The following is a 23,853-nucleotide window of genomic DNA, read 5'->3' as shown; positions in this document are numbered from 1 at the left end:
CAATGTTTCCTTCCCACTGATTGGTCTTATTTCCTGATTCCCCTTCTTCATTTTTAAACTAAATTTTGTTTGCAAGCTATAAGCTGAAGTATAAGCGTTTTGCATTGAAGTTTCCTTTATTATTCATTGTCTTTACAAAAGTAGGCTAACGAAAGCGTTTGAAATTCCTAAATAAACAAATCGTCATTTAATTCGTTTTAAGACTTTTCTCACATTTATATAGTAGAAATAATTTTTTTTAGAGATAATAAATAAACATGGACAGCAATCTAAGAGGTAACTTGCTTACTGTTCAATTGATGACTTTGTTAAAAGCAATCCTCCTTTAACTTAACTTTCATTGTGTCACCTCTTAATAAGTGTTTTAGTTACATGCGTAATAAATTAAATTGTGAATTATTATTTTAAAATCTGTAAAAAAGTTACTGATGAGATATTTCCGTATCCTGATCCGTCGCGTTAACTACAATAGCGAAAGTGCTAAATAGATTTTAAGTTAGCAAATTGTTTTTAAAAAAAATATGCAGATGTTTGCTCGGGGATAGCTACGAGTTATACCTTTCGAGTTTATCTTTTTCTGTGATGTTTTTTTTCTTCAGTTTCTCGCGGGCCACTGCCCAGAAGTTGCCAGGACTTGGTGATTACGAATATCTCTCCCTGATATGGAATTCTTCCTAATGCGATTGTCGATTATTTTCAATTTTATTTCATTAGCTTGAAAAGATTATAAATCATGAATAAACAATTTGAAAGCTTAAAAGGTTTCTTTCGATAGTAAGACAATAAAAGCCCATGATCAAAAGTTCACAATCTATTTTTACTTCTTATTTTTTACGTATGAAATTATGGCCCCCTAATCTCTTTATTGTATATATCCTTTCCTTTTCAGATGCATAACATTTTAAATTTTTGCTTGTTTTTCTAAATATTTATGTATATTATTATGACATATAGTAGGGGTGCACAACCTTTAGCCCGCGGTGGCATGTACAGCCCACCCACTGTTGATGTGCGGCCCCTGAGAAGTTCTGAAGTTCTAATAAAAAATTTCTTTTCATTTGGTGTTTGTTTAAACATTATAAATTTTCTTTGATTAAAATGTTCAATTCAATTTTATATCATTTTAAAATACTTATATTTTTTGCACTTTTATTCTGTAAGCTTTATTTTGGTTAGAGTTTTATATCCCCCAATATATGTATATATATATTTGATAAATTCATTATTATGAAAAATGGAAAAAAGTTCTTTTTAAAAAAAAAAGAATCAGTTTTTTTAGTTTTAAATAAATTCAAATAATGAAAAGTATTTAAATTTTTGCAAATATATGTTATTAAGTTTACTGATAAAAATGTTTAAGGCTTAGAACAGTAATGTTTATATAAAAATTATCATATATGCCGCTAACATGACGAAATATGCGGCCCTTTGTTAATCTACATGCTGTGCAAGTGGCCCTTCAATCAAAAAGGTTGTGCCCCCTAACTTATAGTAATTGATAGAACATGCTATTTTTGATGAACACTTTGTACAGAGATTAAATGTGGTTAAACATTTTTTAAATCCATTATTATTTTACTGAATAAATTATAAAAACTTTAAGACATGAAAAAGATCTCTCCAATTTTCAATCTGAAATATTTTAAAGTTTTTTAATTATATACATATATAATCATTTTAATATTTGTTATTTTTAGGGTAAAATTTTTATCTTAAATTAGAAATTTATCATGTTTTTAAATGTGCTTACTTTTTTCTTTTCAGTTACTTTTAATTATTACTACTTTTGTATGCTTTAAAATGTAAATTTTATAAAGATTAGAGTAACTACTTAAACTACTTAAAACTACTTAAAAATTAGTTAAACTGTTAACTTTAAAAATTAGTTAAACTTTACTCCAAAAAAAATGAAAAATTTTTTTAGAAAAGTTTTAATTTTTAAGTGTCAATATATAAGTTTGAAATTAAAAGAGAAGAATAACATTAATTGTAACTGTTAACATGTGTAATTAATATTTTAGATTTGATGGCAAGGCTTACCAATCAAACATCTGATAACATTAGACCTGCTTGTAAAAAATGTGGTTATCGTAAGTATTGCTTTGTTTTATTCTAACTTTGAATCTTTGTAGTTATAATTTTTTATAAACTATTTATTTAAAATTAATTATAAAATCATCATATAATCAAAATGATAACTTTATTTATAACTTCTTAACACTAGAGTAATTTGTTAATTGTTTTATTTTTGGTGGAATGAATGAGAGTTTGATACAATAAAATAATTTATTATTGGTTATAATTATAGTTTATTTTCTGAAAGTTGAAACAAATTCTTCCTTATCACTTATAAAGTTATTTTGTTTGTTAAATCAAATTATTTTTATTAAATATTTTAGTTGATATATTAACTATTACATCAAAGTTCAAAATTATTTACATTGAACTAAATTCATAGTTTTATAAAAATGAAAAGCATTTGTAATCTGATTTTTTATTATTTAAAAAACTACTCTATTTGCTATGTTATTTGAAGTTGTGAAAATGTACAAAAATTGAGAATAATGTTTGATTCTAATCACTTTCATCCGGAGAAAAAAAATGTCCAACTTTTATTTTAAAGAAGTTAGATGGATTTTTTTCTTCAATATTTTAAGTCTAGATTCATTTCATGAATTATATCTTTATTTCAAGTTTAAAACACTCAAGCTTTAGCTTTATTATTTTTCGTTGGTGAAAAAGCTTTGTTTGTGGTATTTACCTACTTCTTATTTATTTACAGCTGGTCACTTTACATATCAGTGTCGGAACTTCCTAAAAATTAATCCTAACCATGATATTGTATTAGATATCAGCAGCACTAGTTCAGAGAGTGAAGAAGAATTTGTTTCTCCACTTGTCAAGCTTAGAGGTAATGAATGTTTTTATAATATCACTTTGCTTCTCTTTTATTTTACTTTGTGTGTACATACATATATGAGGCTTTTTGAAAAGAAAAGATACTTCACTAATAGCAGTGAAAGAAAAGTGTTTGTAAGTTGGTTGGCAACACAGATTGCAACCTTGAATGTGCTGTTTTTCCCTCATGGTCATTTGCTATTTTTATGGTGAGCCTTATAGGAGGAGCACTACTTTATAATATCTGGGTCAATTCGCAACCCCGCCAAATCCTGTGTGCTAGTCCTCTCACAACACTTCAAGCCAAAGCCATAGCTGCCAATTCTCCTGGTCTAACTGGTTTAATAAAAATTCTCCTGGTTTTTGTACATGCTAAGAAAATTTCTAAAATTGAGTAAATTTCCTAAAAAACAAAAATCCTTATTGAAATAGCATTTTACACAGATTATTGCTTTCTTGTATATGTAAATATGTACGAATACACAATGAAGTGAGCCTTAATTATGAAAATCAGTTTAAAACTTTTTTTGTTCTAAAATGTTCAGCTTATTTTTATTCAGTACTCCTTAAAAATCTTTTAACTATCTTTGTTGAATTAAATGCCTATTACTATTCAAAATTATGAGTAAACCTAATACATAACATTTCAAGTTCTATTAAGGTCAATCATAACTTGAAAATATTGCAGTTTTTCTATTTTGATGACTAAAAATCTCTAAAAGTCCCTATGTGAAAAATATTTAGTACATTATGCAGCAATCATCATAAAATTTATATTATTTCGTAAAATCTACTGGATTTTTTCCTATACATGTTGGCAGCTATGTAAAGCTCAGAAGTTCCACATGGAAAATTTTAGATCATCTGCCATCCATCTCACTGTACTTTGCATCTAGCGGCTTCCACTTATTCCTCAACCTGAAAAAGCATTTTGCAGGTCAAAACTTTCCCGAGAATAATGAGATCAAAACTGAAGTTGAAGTGTAGTTCAGACAACAGGCGACAAAGTTCTATAACTCTGAAATACAATACCCTGTACCCATATTTAACTAATGTTCCGACAATGGCAGCAACTAGGTCAAAAAATTAGACATGTACCAGTAAATAATTTGTAATGAGCATTTTAACCATAAAAATATTTTCAAGGGAGTATGCGGCATCATATCTTTAATTTTCTAAAATGCCTCATAACTGCATATATATCGTAGAGTATTTATTGTTAAAGTTTCCTGTAAATCCAAGTCAATTGAAAAAATCAGTTTAGCTCCCAAATTAAGCAAGCTAATTAAGCAATTAAGCTTTTGATATAGTTGCAGTCTGTATCATTGGCAACCAACAACTGCAATTTTGGAAACTTAAAACAACCCCTCTTTTTTTATTGCAAATTCAGATTCTAAAAAAAAAAAAGTCACAGGTTTATGCATTTTAATTCACAGATAGTACTCTAATGAAGAATAAATAAAAAAAAAGTAAAAGCTGTTTAAAATGGGGCTAACTGGTGACCTATTGGATTGAAAATGAAATAAATAAAACTAAAAATGTTTTGATATTTTTTTTTTTTTCAAAAAAAATTCTAAAAAATTTATTCAACATTTTTTAAGCGTGCCTATTTTAACTTTTTAATCTGATTAAAAAGATCTCAAGATACATTGTTTTAAGCAGCTTGTGCCCTATTCAATTTTTCTCAATTTCAGTATCATTTGTGAACCAAAATGCATAAACTTACATCTCAAATAGGGTTACTTTTTTCTAAAGAACCTGAATCTGCAATGAAAAATAGGGATTCTTATTTCAGAGTTAAAAGTTGCCTTCCACCCTGCCCCAAGGTATTGGAATAAAAGATCAAGTTGGGTATCATTGGATAAATTTTAAAAAATAATGAATGTAACTCTATTCAATTTTCAATCCGAAGCTATATAAATCACTGTACACATATATGTCCTTTTTATTTTACTTTTTTTTTGTTCCTGTATTACATAGTTTATAGTTAATCCCTTAGAAGTTATATATATGCCATGTAACTATGCATCTTTTTTATTTTATTGAAATTTAATTTTTCCTCCTATTTTATTTAGCTGTTATAGACTTTAAAATTTTTCTGAAGAAGATCTTGAAGAAACATTATTTATATTAATCTTTTTAATTTTTGGGTAGATTCTTATCTGATGATAATTATTTGGTTGACTATGTGCACAGAATAAAACTTTAAATTTATTACTTTCTTAGGTATAACTTTCTTAGTTATAACTTTCTTAGTTATAACTTTCTCTGTATGGAAATTTTCCAAAATTATTTTTTTAAATATTCAACTCATTAAATAAATATTTTTTTATCTATTATTCTTTTATGCACATTTTATGTTGAAAATCTGAAATGTTCTTTGATTGTCTTTTCTATCCTTTTCTTTCTATTTATGATTAAGGCCCAGATTTTTATAACGTTTATGTTTTAGGAATATTTTATGACATTTGTATGATTTTGGAAGCATTTTATTATTTTAAACCATTTTATTTACATTTTGGGTAATTTTTTGCCTTTTAAATTTTTCATTAAATTTTCCTAAATTGTTGCTTTTTATGTTGTATTTCTGCTTAAATGTGTGAAAAAAATTGGTGCAGCTATAAAATATGTTTTACTTCCTTTTTTACTTCCTTTTGTAATGTATGCACTTTTGGAAAAGAAAATTTTTTGCTATTTATGCAGATATTTTAAAGATTATTTAGATCATCAAATCTAGGCTATTAACAATTTTTATCAAGCCTTAAATATAATAATAATTTTTTGGTTACTGTTTTTCAGAGGACCATAAATTTCAAATTTTTAGTGTAAATAATAATTATATTTACTATGTACTACTTATTTTTAAGTTTTGTTCTAAATTCTTAATATTTTTTAATAAAATTTATGAATGAATATAACCGTTCAAAAATTGAAATAAATGTGTAGGAAAGCATATTTAATTTTTCAAACAAAAGGTGCAAAAAACGGTAACCTAAACCTTAAACTAAGTTATTGGTTTTCAAATCCTGATTTTTTACTATTAATATAGAAAATTAGTCATTTTTATAGGTGAAATGTATTTTACTTTCTGTTTAATTTCATTGTCTTGCATAGTTATCAATATAATTTGTTACTTTTAAAGTACCATCTTTATATCCAATACTAGTTTCAGTAAAAGAAAATAGCTTTATATAGAATGTGGTCTTCATTTTCTATATAATTACAAAACCTTCTATAGTTGTTGATTAGTATGATTCATGATCTTAAAACTGTCATATTTTCATCTGTTTAAAACGTTTCATTATTATCCTATTATTAACGCTTTGTAATCTTTATAAAAATATTGTCTCTTATTTTTTTTTTTAAAAATCCTTAACTTTATTAAATTGTGATGTATTTTTTATTAGTCTGTTAATATTGTTAATTGTTTAGTATTAGTTTTTTTTTTCTATGTTAGCTTATGTTCAAAAGTTTTGGCTATGGTGTCGGCGTAATTTCACAGTACTGTATAATTACTGATTACTGTGTTCTGTCACTTTCAGGTTAAAATCCCTATTATCTTTAGTTTTTTTTTTCTTTTTCTAAATTTTTTGTGCTATCTTTTTTTTACCCATATGTTTAACATTTCTTGGCATTGTTGTTATTTAGTTAATATTTTTCACTATCAATGGGTATGAAGTTCTGCTTGTTTTCTATTTAATTTCAGAATCATCTATAGTTATTTCTTGTTCTTGTTTTTCAATTTTTTTTATCGTCTATATATTTAATATTTGGTGACTACTATACAAATACTGATATGTTTCTTAAAAAGCTATAATGATAAAAATTTCTATAAGTTTATATGTAGAGTGCTCCTTCTTTTCTCTTTAGTTCCATATTCTCTTATAGTATTGATTATTATAATTTGTCTTTTTTAGTTTCAAATATTTTCTTTCTCTCTTTCTCCTTTTTATTTATTTATTTTTTTGATGCTCTTCTTTGTGTTTATTATTTTTAACCATTTGTGTAAAAAAAGCTTGAAATGTGAAAGAAAGCAAGAGTTGAATTCTTTTATTCCTTTTCTCTTAAATTTTAAAAAAAGATTATTTATTATTCAAAAAAGTTCATTTGTAAAAATTTTACATGTCGGGAAGCTTTGAATGTTAATAAATACAATTGGATGAAAAAATATTATAGTAAAAACTTAAAAACAGTTAAACTAATTAAATTGAAAAACACTGTTAATTGTTGTTTTTATATATCTGTTTCATTTCCTGTTAAAATTACTTTTCTAATAGTTCTTTTTATGTGACTGTCAAACAGTTGAGAAAAAATTCCTAAAATTATGTATTGATATACTAATTCATAAAATGTGTTCAATCAAGGAAACCAAACTAATATATTCAATTAATAATTTAGTGTCAGTTACATTGAAAATTTATTTAGGATTATTACAAAAAAACATATTGCTTTTACATCCATGTTTCTTTTTTAGAAGAAGAAAAGACAATGGAATCTATGAAGAAAAGGAAAAAAAAGAAACTTTCTAAAAGTAAAAAGTAATTTGGCTATTCTTATATTTTTCTCTTTGTTTGTATGTAAAAAGAAGATTTATTTTTTAAGCATTGGAAATGTAATATTAATATCATTTTTATATTATTTCATGTATTAAATTCAAAGCTATCCATTTTAAAATTTATGGTGCTATTTAAAGTTTTAACTAATAGTTAATGTAACACAAAGCAAACAGTATCAACTCTTTAGATCTTTATTAAGATATAAGTCTAATTTATGACAGTATTACTTAAGTTCCTAGAAAAAAAAATTTTGATAATTATAAAAAAAAATTTAATTTTGTGAAGCACAAACTTATAGTTTCCTTTTTTATTTTAAAGTAATTAAAACTTCTTTTATGCTTTGCTACAAATGCACCATGCCGTATTGCCTAGCTAGGTTTATATAGGCACCGATTACCCTACATAAGTTGAAAATTTTGAGAGTTCCTCTTGAAATTAAAGTTGACTTTAACAGAGTTCTTTCTAACTTACAGAAATGTATCTATACATTATTTATAATTACTCGCTTTTGGCGATTAGCTTGGTCGCTACCAATAATTGGTATGCCATGGTTTATATTTAAAATTTCTACATCTATTTTAGAAAGGATCATAAATAAATCTAAATAATTGCTTTGTAACTAAGTTTTTATTTCTATAGAAATACAAAATTATTCTAAATAAATACTCAACGTGTAACTAACTATTCTACACTGCTTAAATTCTTACGTACAACAACCTAACAAAATGAATAATAACTATATTATTGCCAATGGATAGAGAAAAACCTGAGTTTATAGTATCATATATACGGAATATATTGAAAGATTATAGAATACTGTAAACAATTAGCACATAAAAGTAACCATAAAAAATTACTTTAATATTTAAACTACCTTAGATGTAGAAACGAAAATCATGAAAACCATTTATTGCCAAAATAGGAGTACTTGGGGAAAATTGATATTCAATCTTTTATATTTTTAGATTCATTCCATTTATGTTTCTCGTACTGTATTTATCTGACAATAAGTAAATTTCTAAATAAAGAAAGTACTCCAGCTTATATTGAGATGTACTTATATTCAAAAACATATTATGTTCAATGTTTACAAGTCAAATTTTGTCTATCATTGCAAATTAATATTTAAGGGAGAAGAAAAAGCATTATTAAAGCCAGAAAAATTATTGACAGTAAAGACAAGACAAAAATCATCAAAACTGGTTGCCAGCAAAAACTGAGGAATAATTGAAAGACATTCAATTATTCCTTCAATCGAAATCATTTTGATGGTTCTATCTTCAATAGTGATTTTTCAGATTTTCTATCTTTACTTAATGACTACTTGTAAACTTAAAGGTTTTATATTTTCTGTTCTTAGTTTTTAACAAGGATTCTTAATATATATATTAAAATTAGAAATCACGTAACACCCTGTATTTATTCCTTGTCAAATTTCTGAGTTCTAATAAACTTTTCCTTTGTCTTCAGTTAGAGGTAATAGAATTTATGGCATAAAAAATTTTACGATTTATAATTGTGATTAGAACAATTTTCTCTTGATCCATTTCAGATCTCATAAATCGAACAAATCACCTGAAAATTATTCTTCTGGTGATGAAAAACTGAAAGAGTCTCATAAGCATGGATATAAGCGAAAACATAAAAGCGATTCGCCTGAGTTCGAAAGTGATAGTGATTTCAGCAATGCAAGCCAAAATCTGAAGAAAAGAAAGTCCAAAAAGCATCACTCCAAAGACAAAAGGGAAAAAATTATTGATTCTGATGACGATGAATCTTTTAGGCAGCACAAGAAAAAGAAGTCTAAAAAGAAGCATAAGAGTAAAAAAGACTGATCAGAAACTGTGGAGTACCTGATAAATAATGTCATTTGTATCATTTTTTACCTGTAATAAAGCATATCTTTTTTTTATAATCTTCATAATAAATAGCATTTATAAGCATGGATATAAAAGTATACTTCAAAGCAATTCATCTGAGTCTGAAAGTAATGATTAATAATAATGCAAAATTCTGAAAACAAGAAAATCTTAAAATCACAAAATCACACTTTCTGTGAACAAAAGAAGATAATTAAGGAATCTTCTTTCAGACAATACAAAAAAAGAAATCAAAGGAGAAGCTTCTATTAAATTTTATTATGAAGTTAATGATTCCTTTTTCTGACGATACAAGAAAAAGAAATCTAAGAAGAATCTTAAGGTAAAAATGATTCTTATATTAATGAATTTTCTTTTGACCATACAAATAAAAGAAATCTAAGAAAAGACTTTAGTTAAAAAACAACAACTTTAGAATCCATGAAATACTGGGAAAATAAATAACTTGTGTTATGTTCCTACCTTTAAAAAATATGTTCCATTTTTAATTTTTATAATACTCTCTTTTAAATAAAGCTAAGTGTATGTTTGTTACATCTTTTCTTTCTTTTATGGCAACATATGTTTTTTTTTTATGAAATAGATGCTAATTCTTGATTATTTAAAGTAGTATGGAAAGTCATATATATATTGACTTCTGATACTGTTTCAACTTTAAAAACAACAATTGATAAATCTGTGGAAATTGAAGGGATAAGATGTATTTGACAATGAAAGGTGCTTATTGTTGAGACCACCAACATATGTTGGTGGGTTTGATAATGAGCACCTGCTTTAAGCACTCCAAAAATTTCGCCATTTTAAACCTCAATTTTTGAGGCTAATGAAGTTTTTTCATTGGCAAGGAATAAGGAATGTTTGAAGGAAATTGATAGTTGTAAGTTGCTGTTGATTTTGTTTTATTTGTCAGCAAATTTCAACTTACCTTTTACTAGTGTTGTAAATTTTAATCAGCATATTGATTTATATTTGAAGCAGCGCAACTGGTTTTAGTCTGAAAATAATCTTAATAATTGTTAAATAATCAAATTGGAATGGTACATGCTTTATCGTAGGAAGTGTAAGCAAACAGGATTTATTTTCAAGAGTTAGTATATTTTAAAGTAATAAAATTAGTAATTTAGAGAATAACTGAATTTAATTTTTTTTACCTTTGAATTTTGTAGAAGTCACATGAAGTTGGTTCTAATGACATTATGATGAAAAAACCAAAACAATTTGTTTTTAAAATTTTATTAGTTAGTTTATATTAAATCAATGATTGATCATTGCCCAACATATACCAAATTGTATGAAATATAATACAAAAAAGTGAAAATTAAGTGGTGGTGTATTATTGAGGTGAATGAAAAATTAAATAACATAATCAACAGTGGTGAACATCTGCCCTGTTGTATGTAAAATGCCAAGAATTTGAAAGAACATCATACAATATCATTAACCACTAAAATTGCAATATTCTTTGTTAACAATTAAAGGCTATAAATTTCTTATTAACTGGATATTATATTGATTATGGCCAAACAAAATATTACCATTCAGTTGAAACAGTTATAATGAACAACAAGGCAAATAATCATTAATCAAAAACCGATCTCATTTTCCACTAACTCCGCTTATTTCTCGGCTTTTGCTGCATCTTTATTCGTTAAAAAAATGTCATGCATTCTATTAGACTAATGAATCTGAAAAAACTTTCTTGCTATTCATTTTTTTTAGATACTTATTATAAAAGTGCACTTCTTTCATTTATGTTAAAATCCTAAGCAGATACTTTTTTATTTCTTGAACTAAATTTCTGGATTTTACACTTGAGTATTGCAGTTCCCCACATAGCTTTAATCTGAATAGAACATATACCTAACAGTCCTCCATTTATTACTCTAATAGCCTGATTTGTTTCAGAGAATTTGCAGTCAAACCAGACAGTAGTGAATGCTTATTATTAATAGCCTTATAAAAGGATTAATGCAATAAGCTTCCACAAATTCAATCCATTCTTAGCACATTCTCCAAATTAGCCTAAAGACATATAGACCCATTGTAAGAAGCCTAAAGAATATCAAGAAAATTAGAAACTATTGTAGAATTTTCAAATTAGCTTGGGGCATATCAAAATGTGGGAGACTTTTGCAAAGAGCAGTTGTTTTTTCCCCTCAATTAGTCTACTACTTAATCACCACTCCACTTCTGAAAAGAGGTTTACTGGCAAAATATCTGATAATTGGTCCCGCCTGTTTCTTTCGCAACATTCAAAATTTCTATACATATATATTATACATTGCCTTTTTTTTTATCGTTTCTTAAATGTCCATAAAATCTTTTAATTTATAAAAATATTAACAATATCAAGCTCATTTTTACAGATGGGGATGGTTATGTCCAATTGTCATGGTTTGGTGCTTACAAACATTTGTTTTCATAACAAAATAACATTTCTGTTTCCGAAATAATCTGAACTCTTGCAAAGATGTTTTCTAACTTTCATCAATATCAGAACTGAATTCGTAGTAAGAATCCTTGGAGGGTACATTTTTCGAATAAGTCCCGGGTCCACGTCTTCTGAAGCGTTCTATTTCAAAAACACCACCGTGGAGTATTAGAAACTTATTCCTCTTAACCCTGTCAGAATCTAGTTCATCCCCTTTCAACAGAGACAAATAGTTCTCGCTGATTTTTTTCTTAGTGTCAAACTCGGCAAGGTTCACTCGATCGGGATTGAATTTAAATATTTTGGGATAATTCCTGGATTTGTTGAGGGTCATACTCTTCAGAGACCTGGGTTTGTCCTTTGGCTCACTCTGGTCCTGTTTGGTCACTTTTGTTCTAGTTCCACTGGAGGCTGGCCTGGGTGGGCGCCTCAAAGGCCTTCTACCTCCGGGTACAGATCTTACAGTGGATCTAGCTCCGCCCCCTGGTAAACCATCCGGGAATGCCTCCCGGACGTAATCTGGAAACTGGAAAGGTGGTTCTTGAGTAGTTGTTTTAGAAATCCGAAATATTTCTCCGAATTCTGGAAAGTACGGCATTCCAGGATAACTATCGTAAAAATTGCCATATTCCGAAAAGGTGTCATAAGGTCCTACGTCAGATGAATAGAAATTAGTTGATTCCAGAGCATCGTCAGTCCTCGCATTAAGACTGTTCTTAGAACTGGAATTCAAAGTGTGGTCACTCTTGTCCGCATGATTTTTCTTCTCAACAATGGACAGTGATTTACAGGTGGTTAAAATGAAGATGAGGATCTGAAATGAAAGAAGATAACATTAATCAGTATGAAACTAACAAACAAGAGAGTTTCTACAGATATTATAGTATATAAATTTGAAAAAGTGGTGACAGAAATAAAACAAAAGTCGATATTATATTAGATTTGTGACCAATCTAAGCTGCTACTGCTACGGAATTTCCGTACTTTCCTTCCCAAAGGTAATGACTTAATTTTTTTTAAAAAATAGATTTAACAAGATTTGACTATTCATAAATAGTTTAAACAGACATATTAAAATAAATACGTACCTTATAAATTGAATAAATATCTTATAAATTAAATAAATACCTTATAAATTGAATATACTAAACCAACAATCATTATTTAAAAGACTACTCAAAAATATTTATCCGCTCTAAGGAGCGAATTGGCATCTCTGTGTCTAAGCCTATTTAAAGAGAAAATTCATAACTAATATGAAGAAAACAAAATAAATTTCGTCGAATACTTAGTTACCATTTTCTTTAAAGGCATTGTCCTGATTTCTCATAACAGTACTGCGCCTGTAAATTTACTAATATGAAACGTTTAAACAAACTATTAATTCCTCTATATGTAATAAATTATACAATTTCCTCTGAAACTACGTTATTTGATGACCAAAATAATCCTGTACTTTTTTTTCATACTGCTAACAAAATCTATTCCTAATGGATAAATATTGCTAAGTGAATCTTCTGTTGAATGCGTAACCTTCATGCTCTTCGGATTTCAGTCACACTTCAGAAGGTTTTGATTATTTCTATTCAAAAGTGGAGAAAAGAAGATAGGCTTTTTAGAAATGGAAAGAAAAAAAAAAAGACGATTTTCACAGGAAGAAGAAGATTTCATCACGAAATCTTCCTCGTGGCATCATTCGCTTGCATGATGACTGCTTCAATTAAAATCTAAATTGCCGACTTTACGTCAATATGATGGACAGGTTGATAAAAACGATCATCCCTCACCCCATTTAACAAAGAAATATAAATATTAAATTCGAATTTTTTTTTTCTATCATCATTCGAAATTATTAAAATAATTTCCGGGGTTGTTGAATATCAAATTGACCATCATCATAATTTTCTGCATAAGTAAAAGATATTTCATAAAATTATGTCTATCAGGTTTTCTTTTTAACCCCATTAGCACAATGCTGCCAGCATTAGTACTTTTTAAGGAACTTTCTTCGGTGAAGTTCTTTGATACTGTCCTACAATAATGGAAGACATTTTTCAGTTTTTGACATTTTTGTCAATTTCTCAAGAAATACTCAAAAGAATGTTTTATAAATTTCGAATTGTTTAGTTCACGCGATTTTTCAAACTTAGCTATAAGATTTATAGCTTGTAACTTGTATCGATTACTTTTGTTTTTATTTGTAATTACTGCATAAAATTTCGTAAGCCTAGCTTAAATATTTAAAGAGATAGAGACATTTTTATAAAAAAAAATAAGAAAAGCTAATTTTTTGTCTTACGTCTTTTTTGCTAAAATTTTAAAATTATATATTCCATAAAATTAAAAAGAAAAATTTTTTAAACTTTTGTTTTAAAATTTGAAAAAAGTTTGCTTACAACTATGCAAGATATGAGTATTTACAATCGTTCTTTTGTATAGTGCATGCGTTTAAAAAATTTTAATTTTTTTTATTTTACTTTATTTGTTTATTTTATTTTAATTTTGCAGTGAATCAGATTTGGCAATTAATGAAAAAAGTCTTATTGGAATACTTTAAAAACGTAAAAAGTTTCGATTAATTTTTTATGTAGTTTTGTACTTTATAAAATAAAGCTCAAAATTATCAGAGGTTTTCCACAAATTCTATTTTGTAGTATTTCAAATGACTACCTTATAACAGGACAGTAAGAAGAAAATAAAATTTGCGCAAATTATGAGAAGTCGCATGAACTAAACAACTCTAAATTTTTTTTTCCAGCTCATTTTTTAAGGTTGAAAATTATTTACTTTGAAATGGTTTTGCAAACATAATTACGTATAACAATATATTATGATATATATTATGACAATATATATATATATAGATGGTATAGTGTATTAAAACGTTTATATATTAACTCAATGTAAAAGAATGTCCTTTTATCAGCAAATGTCTTGGAAGATTTTACATGACAAAATTGTTGGCACAATTTGAAAAAGCATCTTTAAAGCTTTTAGAAATAATATCATTTTAACCTTCCAGAGTTCGGATCGATCAAAATGAGGAGAGTAAGTTAATGACTTTTTTCTAGCTTTAATACCAACGATTTTGAAATCATTCTACTAGATTGCATTATTCATACAAGAATACTTTTATAATTAATGTAGTATTGAAAAGGAAATAAGCTTTTATCTTCCTACGCGCTCATTTTAGTCAATGCAAATTTTGCGTAGGTAAAAAAGACATCATTTCTAAATGCTTCAAATGCGTGCCAACAGTTTTTCCACGCAAAATCTCAAAACATTTGCAGCTAAAAAAAAAAAAGTTACATATAGCTATATAGAAATGTTTCCTGTAACCTATGTAAAAAAAAAAAAAGATATATATATATATATATCTTCATATAAGGCAAAATCTGGTTAGTTCCATCGAAAAGTCTCCCACATGGCTAGTTTGTCCCAATGCTTGTTCCAGGAGTTTCCTTGCCTTCTAAATTAAGTTCAAAATTACAAAGTCACGGCTTTGATCATTGATAGTTGTAGCCTCAAAATTAGGTTGGCTGTTCAACACTGGTATATAAAATAAAAGTAAATTTTTGAGAAGGCTATTGGAATGTGTGTGAATTGTATTCTAATTAATATTAACTTTAATTGTATTAATTAATTTCACTTTAATTAAAATTTTGTGCTCCACAAAAGATTTAGATATTTACTATCGACAAATATTGATTATAAACAATTAAATATTGACCCCATTTTTTTTTCATTTTTCATAGTAAATCAAACTTAGATAATATTTCTTTATCACAGCAAACCTTGTAGGCTTGTAGTGACCAAGATTTATATTCTGATAAAACTATTGATAAACCAGTAACTATTACAGCCAATAATTATCAGAGGTTATGTTTCGGAAAAATCTCTCTCATATACCAAATTTTAAAAAAAATTGGGTAGCTATCTAAGCAAACAAAATAAATTTTTTTGAAAATGCTTATCACCATTTTTCATTTTAAGAGCTTTGTCCATTTATCACAGGCCGAAATTATTGCCTTGTAATAAAAGTCTTCATTTAATGCTTCAAGATTTGGCCGATTCCTTCTAATAATTTTCTCAAAGACTGTGTATTGGTTGTTTTCCTAACTTATTTATATTCCTTGTAATGAATTCAATTATACTAAAATAATTATCTATTAAAAAAAATTTTTTTTTTAATTCAGTAGTTTAAAATATTTTTAAATATTTTAATTTCTTTTTCTAACTTTATATAGTTAGGCATTGATCCTTAAAAAGAGATATTAAATTAAAAGTGACTTTAAATTTTCTCAATTTTTGCGATTGTTTTTTTTTTACCAAATTATTCCTACATTTTAAGCGGCATTTTTTTTTCTTCTTTTAATTTTTGTCACGTAATATGTATTTAGAGTGATATTTATTTCACACCTTATTATCTTTTTACTACTGTTTGTCACACACGTGATTATTTTTAAGATTGCTTACTTTTACTTTTAAAAGCGTATTATTCCAATATGTTTTTTGTATCTGTCTTTTGTTTTTATATTTTTCCACGTGTGTTTGTTCCGACAGGAGTTAATCGTTTCGTGCCTATTGTTATTCTTTCTTAATGAATTTTATACATATTTTTTATAAAAAAAAATTTTTTTTTAGATATTTGCTTTTTTCGTGTTAATTTTTCACGTAATAAATTTTTTTTCGTGATTTTTATCGTATTTCGTTTTAAGGTTATTTATTTTTGATTATATTTACATATTATTTATCTAAAGTCTTTTTTTTTTAATAAATCTATGCTTTTAATTTGATTTTATGTTTTTCTACATTTTTTTTCGAGAATTTATGTGATTTGTACATCTGATTAAGTGTATTGTTGTTTTTTACTAATATATTTTAAGCACAATTTTTTTTCCGTTGTTTTTTTTTTTTTTTTTTTTTTTTTTTTTTTTTTTTTTTTTTTTTTTTNCAATTTCATGACCTTTCTTTTTCTTTTTTTATTATACGCAATTTCTCGGGGTGTTTTTTTTACTCGAAATTTTGACCAGGGCATGAAATTTCAGTTCTAAAGGTACTAGTCAGACTAAAATTTTGGTCGCTACTATTTTCACAAAAAATATGAACTATTTTCAAAATATTAACGCATGAAAACCATTTTGGTGTCCAAAACAATAAGAGAAATGTAGAAATTGAAAACATATTTATTGCATAGTAATAATAAAATTTAACTTAAAATAAGGTTTCCGCGAGGTCTCAACAATTTCAAAATCATTCACATATCATTAAAAATCATAAAAATAAGAAAAATAATCGAAAATAAATATACCTGAATTACCATGTGCCAATTGCAGCCCAAGCGTCAAACTCTTAACCTAGTGTAACTCTCTGACTCAGTTGTTTTTGAGTCAAACTCTGTTATACTACAGTTAAACTGTTACACTTGAATCAAACTCTCTTACTCGCTAGGCCTAAGTATTCTGCCGTCAATGGCAAGCTGAAATTTCGAGTCCTGATTTATGCTTTTGTTTATAGCACAATAATATTAGCATTTTTACTATCATTTTTCAGGCATGTTTGATGGTTCGATAACTTGCAACAATTAGCAAATTAATGGATGCATCGGTTAAAAAGCGAATCAGTGATTCACCGTATCAGTAGCGGAGGGAATCATTGAGTTAATCAATTTATGAAAAAATCAGTTATTGACGGTATTGTTAATCAGGACTGCCAACTACAACTTAATAGATAGGTAGACATTTAATTTAAGAACTAAAGTTTTCAGGGTTTAGGTTAATTTTGCAAATATATCAAAAGTTTAACCAAGTGAGGTTTGGAGTAAAGTGGCATTTAATATGTAGTTTTGAATAATTTTTATGTAGAGTTGCAGAAAATAACTTTAAATTTATAAAACAAAGAATGATGCATTAGAATAGCAGTTTCTAAATGGTGTTCCGTAGAACACTAGGGTTCCATGGGAGAGTTATAGGGGTTCCGAAACTATTTTTAAATAGTTTTCATTTTAACTTTTTTGAAATCTGTAATTAGATCCAACCAACAGTTCATTATTTACTTATTGTTTCGTTCACCTTTCCAAAATTATATAAATAAAATGCCAATGAGAGAGAAACGTTGAACATCTGATCCAATTTTATGGGTTTACGACAACTAATGTTCAACTCCGTAGCTTTGTTATTTTGAACCCAATCCAGAAGACAAGTGAACTCCTGGATCGAATATTAAGAGAAATTTGAATTCATGGAGGACTTTTCGATGGAGTTAACCCGCATTTGCGTTACATGGACAGGAAGAGCACGAGAACCACCCACGGTTAGCCTGACTACAAGGGGACTCTAACCCATGATCCGTATACCATTGAGGATATTTCACGTCAGCACTGTGGTTGGTGTAAGCCGTATGAGGAATTCGTATCAACTGGGATTCGAATCACCTCATTGGAAGGCGAACGCTCTATCCCCTGAGCCATCGCGGCTCTGCTCATAAATATAAAAAATTCTAGAAGTCCAAATTGTATTTAATTGTTAATACATTCAGAATTTTCTCTATTTACTTTATTTTTAAAGTCGGGTTTTTGCTGTAAGAAGATTGATTATTTAGGGTTCCGAATCCGAAAAAAAAGTGGGAAGCGCGGCATTAGAACAGAAACTAGAAGAAATTTTCGCCAAAAGTGTAAAAAATTGGCAGCCTTGGTAAATTAGGGATTCGCTATTGAATAAGCAGATCAGTAAATAAATGAAACAGTATGTAAATATATACAAGGAAAAAATATGTTTTTAAATCTCTGATTGAGGAATGCACTTACGTGTAATTTATTATTTCTTTTTATTTTTTATAATTTTCTAAACTTTACAAGCAAAAGTTTACTTAACACGCTTGTCTTTATAGATTTATTAAAAATGCAAAAAGAAATAAAAAATTTAAGAAATAAGAAATGTTCACAAAGGGGTGAAAGACGAATGAATGAATAATGCATTTTTTTCTTAATTTCTTTTTCCCATGGTCACATCTGTGAAAAGGACATTTAGTAGAGCAGGACATTACTTGTCTGAAAACTCAAGTTTAAACTCAAAAGTGGACCGGATTTTACACGGTCACAGTTTCGTGGCCATAGGGGAGATATGTCATTTTTTTACCTATTTTTTTTACGAATTTATAGATAAAACTATTTGCGAAATTAGTTTGAAACGGAAGAAAACTGTGTATAATATTTTAATACATTTCATTAATCCGTTTTATCCCGATTTTTTAAATTGAAGTGGTGCAAAAATTGGTTTTATGAAAGAAGTGGTATAGTATGTTATTTAATTAAATGGCTAATATCAACTATTTGTTACCATTTCAGTTCGAAATGTCCCTGCACCTTATAGTTACACATCTAGTGATAGAAACTTAAATCATTAATAAATTATGGTGGAAGGGAAACTTTTAATTCTCCTAGATAAAAGACAAAATTGAAACAATTGTCCTACATATGTCCTACATACTGTCCTTCCTATATATGTTTTTTCTTTTTTCTTTATTTAAACAAAACTGGGTGCCTAGGCCGCGCAGTGGCCCTTACCCCATTCATCATGAAAATTATATACAGTGAATAAAACATTTTGAATTATGTAACAATGTGGTAACATTATAATAAAGTAACCATGATTAGAAGTATGTACAAACTTGATCGGAGGCTATATATGTTTTTGAAAAAGGAAATTGTCCGATAAATATGACGCTGGCCACTAACAGGTTAACTTCTTGTGAAGTTTTGGTGAAAAAAATAAGTGAACAATAATAACTACTTTAAAAGTAGAGTGACAATAGATTTTCAAATTACACTCAAGTATTTATACAGTCAGGTCGAGGAAATTGAGACTGGGCCTCCTTCGGTTAATTGAAATATTCGACTTTTAAAGGTAGTATCGTTTTCAGTCTCTATTCTCCTTAATAAGTTCTAAAAGTCAAATTTCTTTTTAAAAGTTGAGTTAGACAGTAAATAAATGTAAGACAATTGATAAATGTTTTCTTTTTTCAAATTGATCTATAACAAATCAAAATATTATGTTAAAAAATTCATTTACTTTTAAAATTAGACATGTACTTATTATATTAGTCTAATTATATATAGTTATTATGACACTTAATAATTATTAATTTTGTAATTATTATACTATTATATTAATTTTCTTTTTAAAAATTATGTTGTTTAATAAAGTAAAAGCAAAGCATTTCCGAGCCAGTCCTTTGTGGGTCAGAGGGTTAAAGTTTCGCAATTTCATGACCTTACGGCATGACGGTCGTGGTAATGTGGTCAGTATTGCGCACCGCTTTATTTTCTGGGCAAGCTAATACCAATCGATCTAAAGCTATGTGAGCTTCAAGAAGAGACTGGGAATCGAACCCAGTTTTTACCCTTACTAGTACACTGCTTTAATTACTGAGTTTACACGTAATTAAATTTAATTTTAAAATGTCTATTGAATAAATGTCTCTGAGTCAGATAGATCTATAACAAATAGAATCTATTTAAAAGTCCTTAACACTCTTCGGATGACCAAAGTTACATTGAGAATAGAGAAAAAGAAATTAACATAAATTCATAGCATGTCATAAATTAACATGAACATAAACAACAAATAAAAAGGATTCTCGTGCTGTTGAATTATGACAGGGGGGAAAAAGGGGGTGGAAAAAAATAAAGCGTTTATAAAAAATCGGGGTTGATTTCGGTTAACAGGAATATTTGGATGAAAGAGATTCGGATAATCGAACTTTTATTGTCTATGTATGCTGTTTAAGGCTGTTCTCAGCTGCTTAAGGATATGCTAGAGGGCCTCAACCCATACTCGCAGTGTGCTCGCAAACTTCTAGCCTTTCATTTCTATCCAACTTATAGCTCAGTTTGTTTCAAGCTTTACATTGCGCAAATTTCATCGATATATGTTCTGGTGTTTTGTGTAATATAGGTATCAATTTTTAATGCAGAATTTTATTGTAAGATTTTGATTGTAATCGATTAATCAAATTTATTTTCATGTTCATTTAACACCACTGATGAACTGACTTTTTAAATGGTAGATTTAAGCTTTTGCACACGAAGGTCTCGCTCTGACACCTTAAGTTATCTGCCACTCTGAATGTTAAAGTTTTTACATTTTAATGTTTGGTAACCACATTTAATAGCCCAAGGGTATTATATACAAATTATGCAAAATACATTGGTCTGGTTATAAACAGCAAATTCATTTGAAAAGATCATGTCAAAATCAATTAACAGTACAGTATAATCAGCCTGTCATAAATTTACAAGTTCTTCTTTGGAACTTTTAAATGGAACACTGACTTAAACGCTTACTCTGTATCTCAATGATAAGTCCTATATTAACTTACGCATCTCCAGTCTAGTGTACTATCTCGCCACCACTCCAAGTAATACTCAAAAGATGTCAGAATAAGAAGTCCGAAAAATAACACGAGATGGTTTATATCCCAAATAAGAATGCATCGCGTTCTCAACATTGATATTTTAGATCCAAAACTTAATTGGAATTTTTTTAAAATAACAATAATAGTTTTATTTCTCAACACTCAATTTTTTTTTTTTTTTTTTTTTTTTTTTTTTTTTTTTTTTACAATTTCCCTAAAAGTAGAGTTTCTACTTTCAAATATTAGTGGAAAAATTAAATATCGGAGATTGAACGTAAATAACCTTGTTATTTACTAAAACAACAAGATTCGATCGGGTCGTCTTCAAGTTGATTTTTTCCCCCAATTCCAAGCAGGTCATGACAGATCGGGGTTAATGTTTTTTTTTTTTAGATTTTGCAACAAATAGTTTTCTTTCTTTCTTTTTTTTTCGATCCCTTGGCCTTCGATTTAGCTGAGTTCGATGTGTTGGTACAAAATAGAAACGTAGGAGGAAATAGAAGAAATGCTCGATATTGAATTTTAAAAGGATAATAAACTTAATAAACATGAAATTTTTAGAAAAATATTTTAAACATTAAAAAAATTTATGTTTATTATTTGGTATTGGTTTTTTTAACAACAAAATAGATAACTATAATTATTAAATAGCAATTATATTAGCAATTTAACCTTAATCAATTAATTTAAGTACCAGATTAAGAAGAAACAGTTAAATTATAAACTGGTAGTAATTTTTTGATTATTAAAGGTGTTTTTTTTATTATTAAGATAATTTTTTAATTTGATTAGTAACTGGATCAAATTTGACATCTACCTACATTGTCACTTACTCATCAAATCATGCCGTTGGGTTGATTCGCTTAAAATTTACTTTTTTCTCTGTTATGTCCTTCTAAGATCTGAGTTTTAAGCAATGGCAGGAAAGATGATTTTTACTTAGAAATATGTGTAAAACTAAACGCATAGTTGAAATATTGAGCGGTTGAAGCGAGTTTCGTTGTCTTTTTTTTTTTTACCATTTACTTGATTTAAAATCATACAAGTATACTCAAAAAATTAATGGCGATTAGTTACGTCAAAATTTAAGTGGGGATTAATAATGCAAAATTTCTTCCCCTTACAGTTTTTCACATCTTATTTATTGGGCAACAAGATAACGCATGGCCGAATATCCATTTATTTCTTATATTATACTGCTACATTAAACATATATGCAAATTAATGCTATCACTTTATGTAATTTCTCCTGTGTAATAAATACCGATAAAAAGTAACTTAGTCGCTATTACACATTTAACTTGAAAAAGAACTTTAAACCTTTGGGGACGGGTGATTCAGAAAAGCATTCGTACAAAATCAGGATCAGGACGTAAAAAAACGGTAACTTAAATGTAGTCGTTTCTAATTTGACAAACTTGCTTTGTTTTTACTTTAATTATTGTTAGTTTAATCATATATATAATCAATGTTAATTCTAAGTATTACTAAATAGTTTTATTTTGAGCAAAGTAATGGTGAATTAAATAAATTAAACAATTATAACTCCACCCACAAATAAACTGCTGAAGAATTACTTTGATTACCAGTTTTATCTTTTTACCCCTTTTTACCCTGGTTGATACTGTTTTATGCTGGCACGTATTTGTGACAGTCGGCGCAAAAGGGTTAATGAATTAAATTTCCTTACTGGGTCAAAATTATTACAGAAAAATTTCAATTTTTAGCATTTTTTGCATATTGTATATTTTAGAATATTTTTAACCTATAAGTCATGAAATAAGATCTATTAGACTTAAATGTGATGTTTATATTTCGTAGAACTGTCCAAATGGTGACTCGAATCGACTTTCTTACCTTGCTTATAATTTTTCATAGTAACTAAAAAACTTCTACCAACGAGAGTAAACCGATTTGTATTTTTACATGGACAATCACTTTGTAAATGACTAAAAACAGAAGAAAAAGTCTTTCGAAGTTATAAGAAGAAATTTTCGAAGTTATAAAATTGTACAAAATGTTGTGCAATATACAGGGTGTCTCAGTTAAGCGTTTCAGAACTTCTAAGAGGGGTAGGGGGCATCCTGACGACTCGAAATCATATAGCAATGTGGGGTCGGAAATGCTTTCCTGAAGCGGTGACGTACACAGAAGCACCATAAAGAAAAGAGACCGTAAGTGAAAAATCGCTATAATAATACATTGAAAAAATTATATGGCCTCCTCGGTCACCCGACCTATCATGTCTTGATTTCTGGAGTCATATGAAAACACTGGTTTATGACACCCCTGTTGATAATGCTGGTTGCAAGAATCGCAGTAGCTGCCTGCGAGATATGCCTGGAGTATTGCAGAATGTTCGAATGTCCATGCGCCGGAGATGTGAGGTGTACATTGTAGCCGGTGGCAGAAACTTCGAACACTTACTTTGGCCCATGTACCATATAATTTTTTCAATGTATTATTATAGCGATTTTTCACTTACGGTCTCTTTTCTTTATGGTGCGTCTGTGTATGTCACCGCTTCAGGAAAGCCTTTCCGACCCCACATTGCTATATGATTTTGAGTCGTCAGGATGCCCCCTACCCCTCTTGAAAGTTCTGAAACGCTTAACTGAGACACCATATATTAACACGTTCACACCGGGAAAAGTGAAAATACTGGTACGGGAAA

At 28.1% G+C, this 23,853-nt stretch overlaps 2 protein-coding genes across 2 annotated transcripts in view; one reads left to right on the top strand and one right to left on the bottom strand.

Moving 5' to 3' along the window:
* The first annotated feature begins 128 nt into the window (after nucleotides 1–128).
* Nucleotides 129–9,868, top strand: LOC107455234 (protein SREK1IP1). The gene is made up of 5 exons (XM_016072737.3): nucleotides 129–276; nucleotides 2,022–2,090; nucleotides 2,783–2,911; nucleotides 7,373–7,436; nucleotides 9,007–9,868. Exons 1-5 carry the CDS (start codon nucleotides 258–260, stop codon nucleotides 9,287–9,289), a joined length of 564 nt encoding a protein of 187 aa, XP_015928223.2. The 5' UTR covers nucleotides 129–257; the 3' UTR covers nucleotides 9,290–9,868.
* Nucleotides 9,869–11,413: 1,545 nt separating this feature from the next.
* The window catches only part of LOC107455231 (uncharacterized), a 64,505-nt gene continuing 52,065 nt past the window's right edge, over nucleotides 11,414–23,853 (bottom strand). The window contains exon 2 of the mRNA XM_016072735.4: nucleotides 11,414–12,579. Coding sequence (XP_015928221.1) covers nucleotides 11,812–12,579 — 768 coding nt within the window. The 3' untranslated portion in view covers nucleotides 11,414–11,811. The remainder of the gene's footprint in view (nucleotides 12,580–23,853) is intronic.

The sequence above is a fragment of the Parasteatoda tepidariorum genome, chromosome 9 (genome assembly GCF_043381705.1).
Source record: "Parasteatoda tepidariorum isolate YZ-2023 chromosome 9, CAS_Ptep_4.0, whole genome shotgun sequence".
In the NCBI taxonomy this organism is placed as follows: Eukaryota; Metazoa; Arthropoda; class Arachnida; order Araneae; family Theridiidae; genus Parasteatoda; species Parasteatoda tepidariorum.
The sequence above is the reverse complement of the archived record's forward strand: the minus strand, read 5'-3'. Positions and strand labels throughout refer to the sequence as shown.

Coding starts and splice junctions, on each gene's coding strand:
- LOC107455234 (XM_016072737.3), top strand. Junction 2,091..2,782: donor TTGTAAAAAATGTGGTTATC/GTAAGTATTGCT, acceptor ATTTATTTACAG/CTGGTCACTTTACATATCAG. Junction 7,437..9,006: donor AAACTTTCTAAAAGTAAAAA/GTAATTTGGCTA, acceptor GATCCATTTCAG/ATCTCATAAATCGAACAAAT.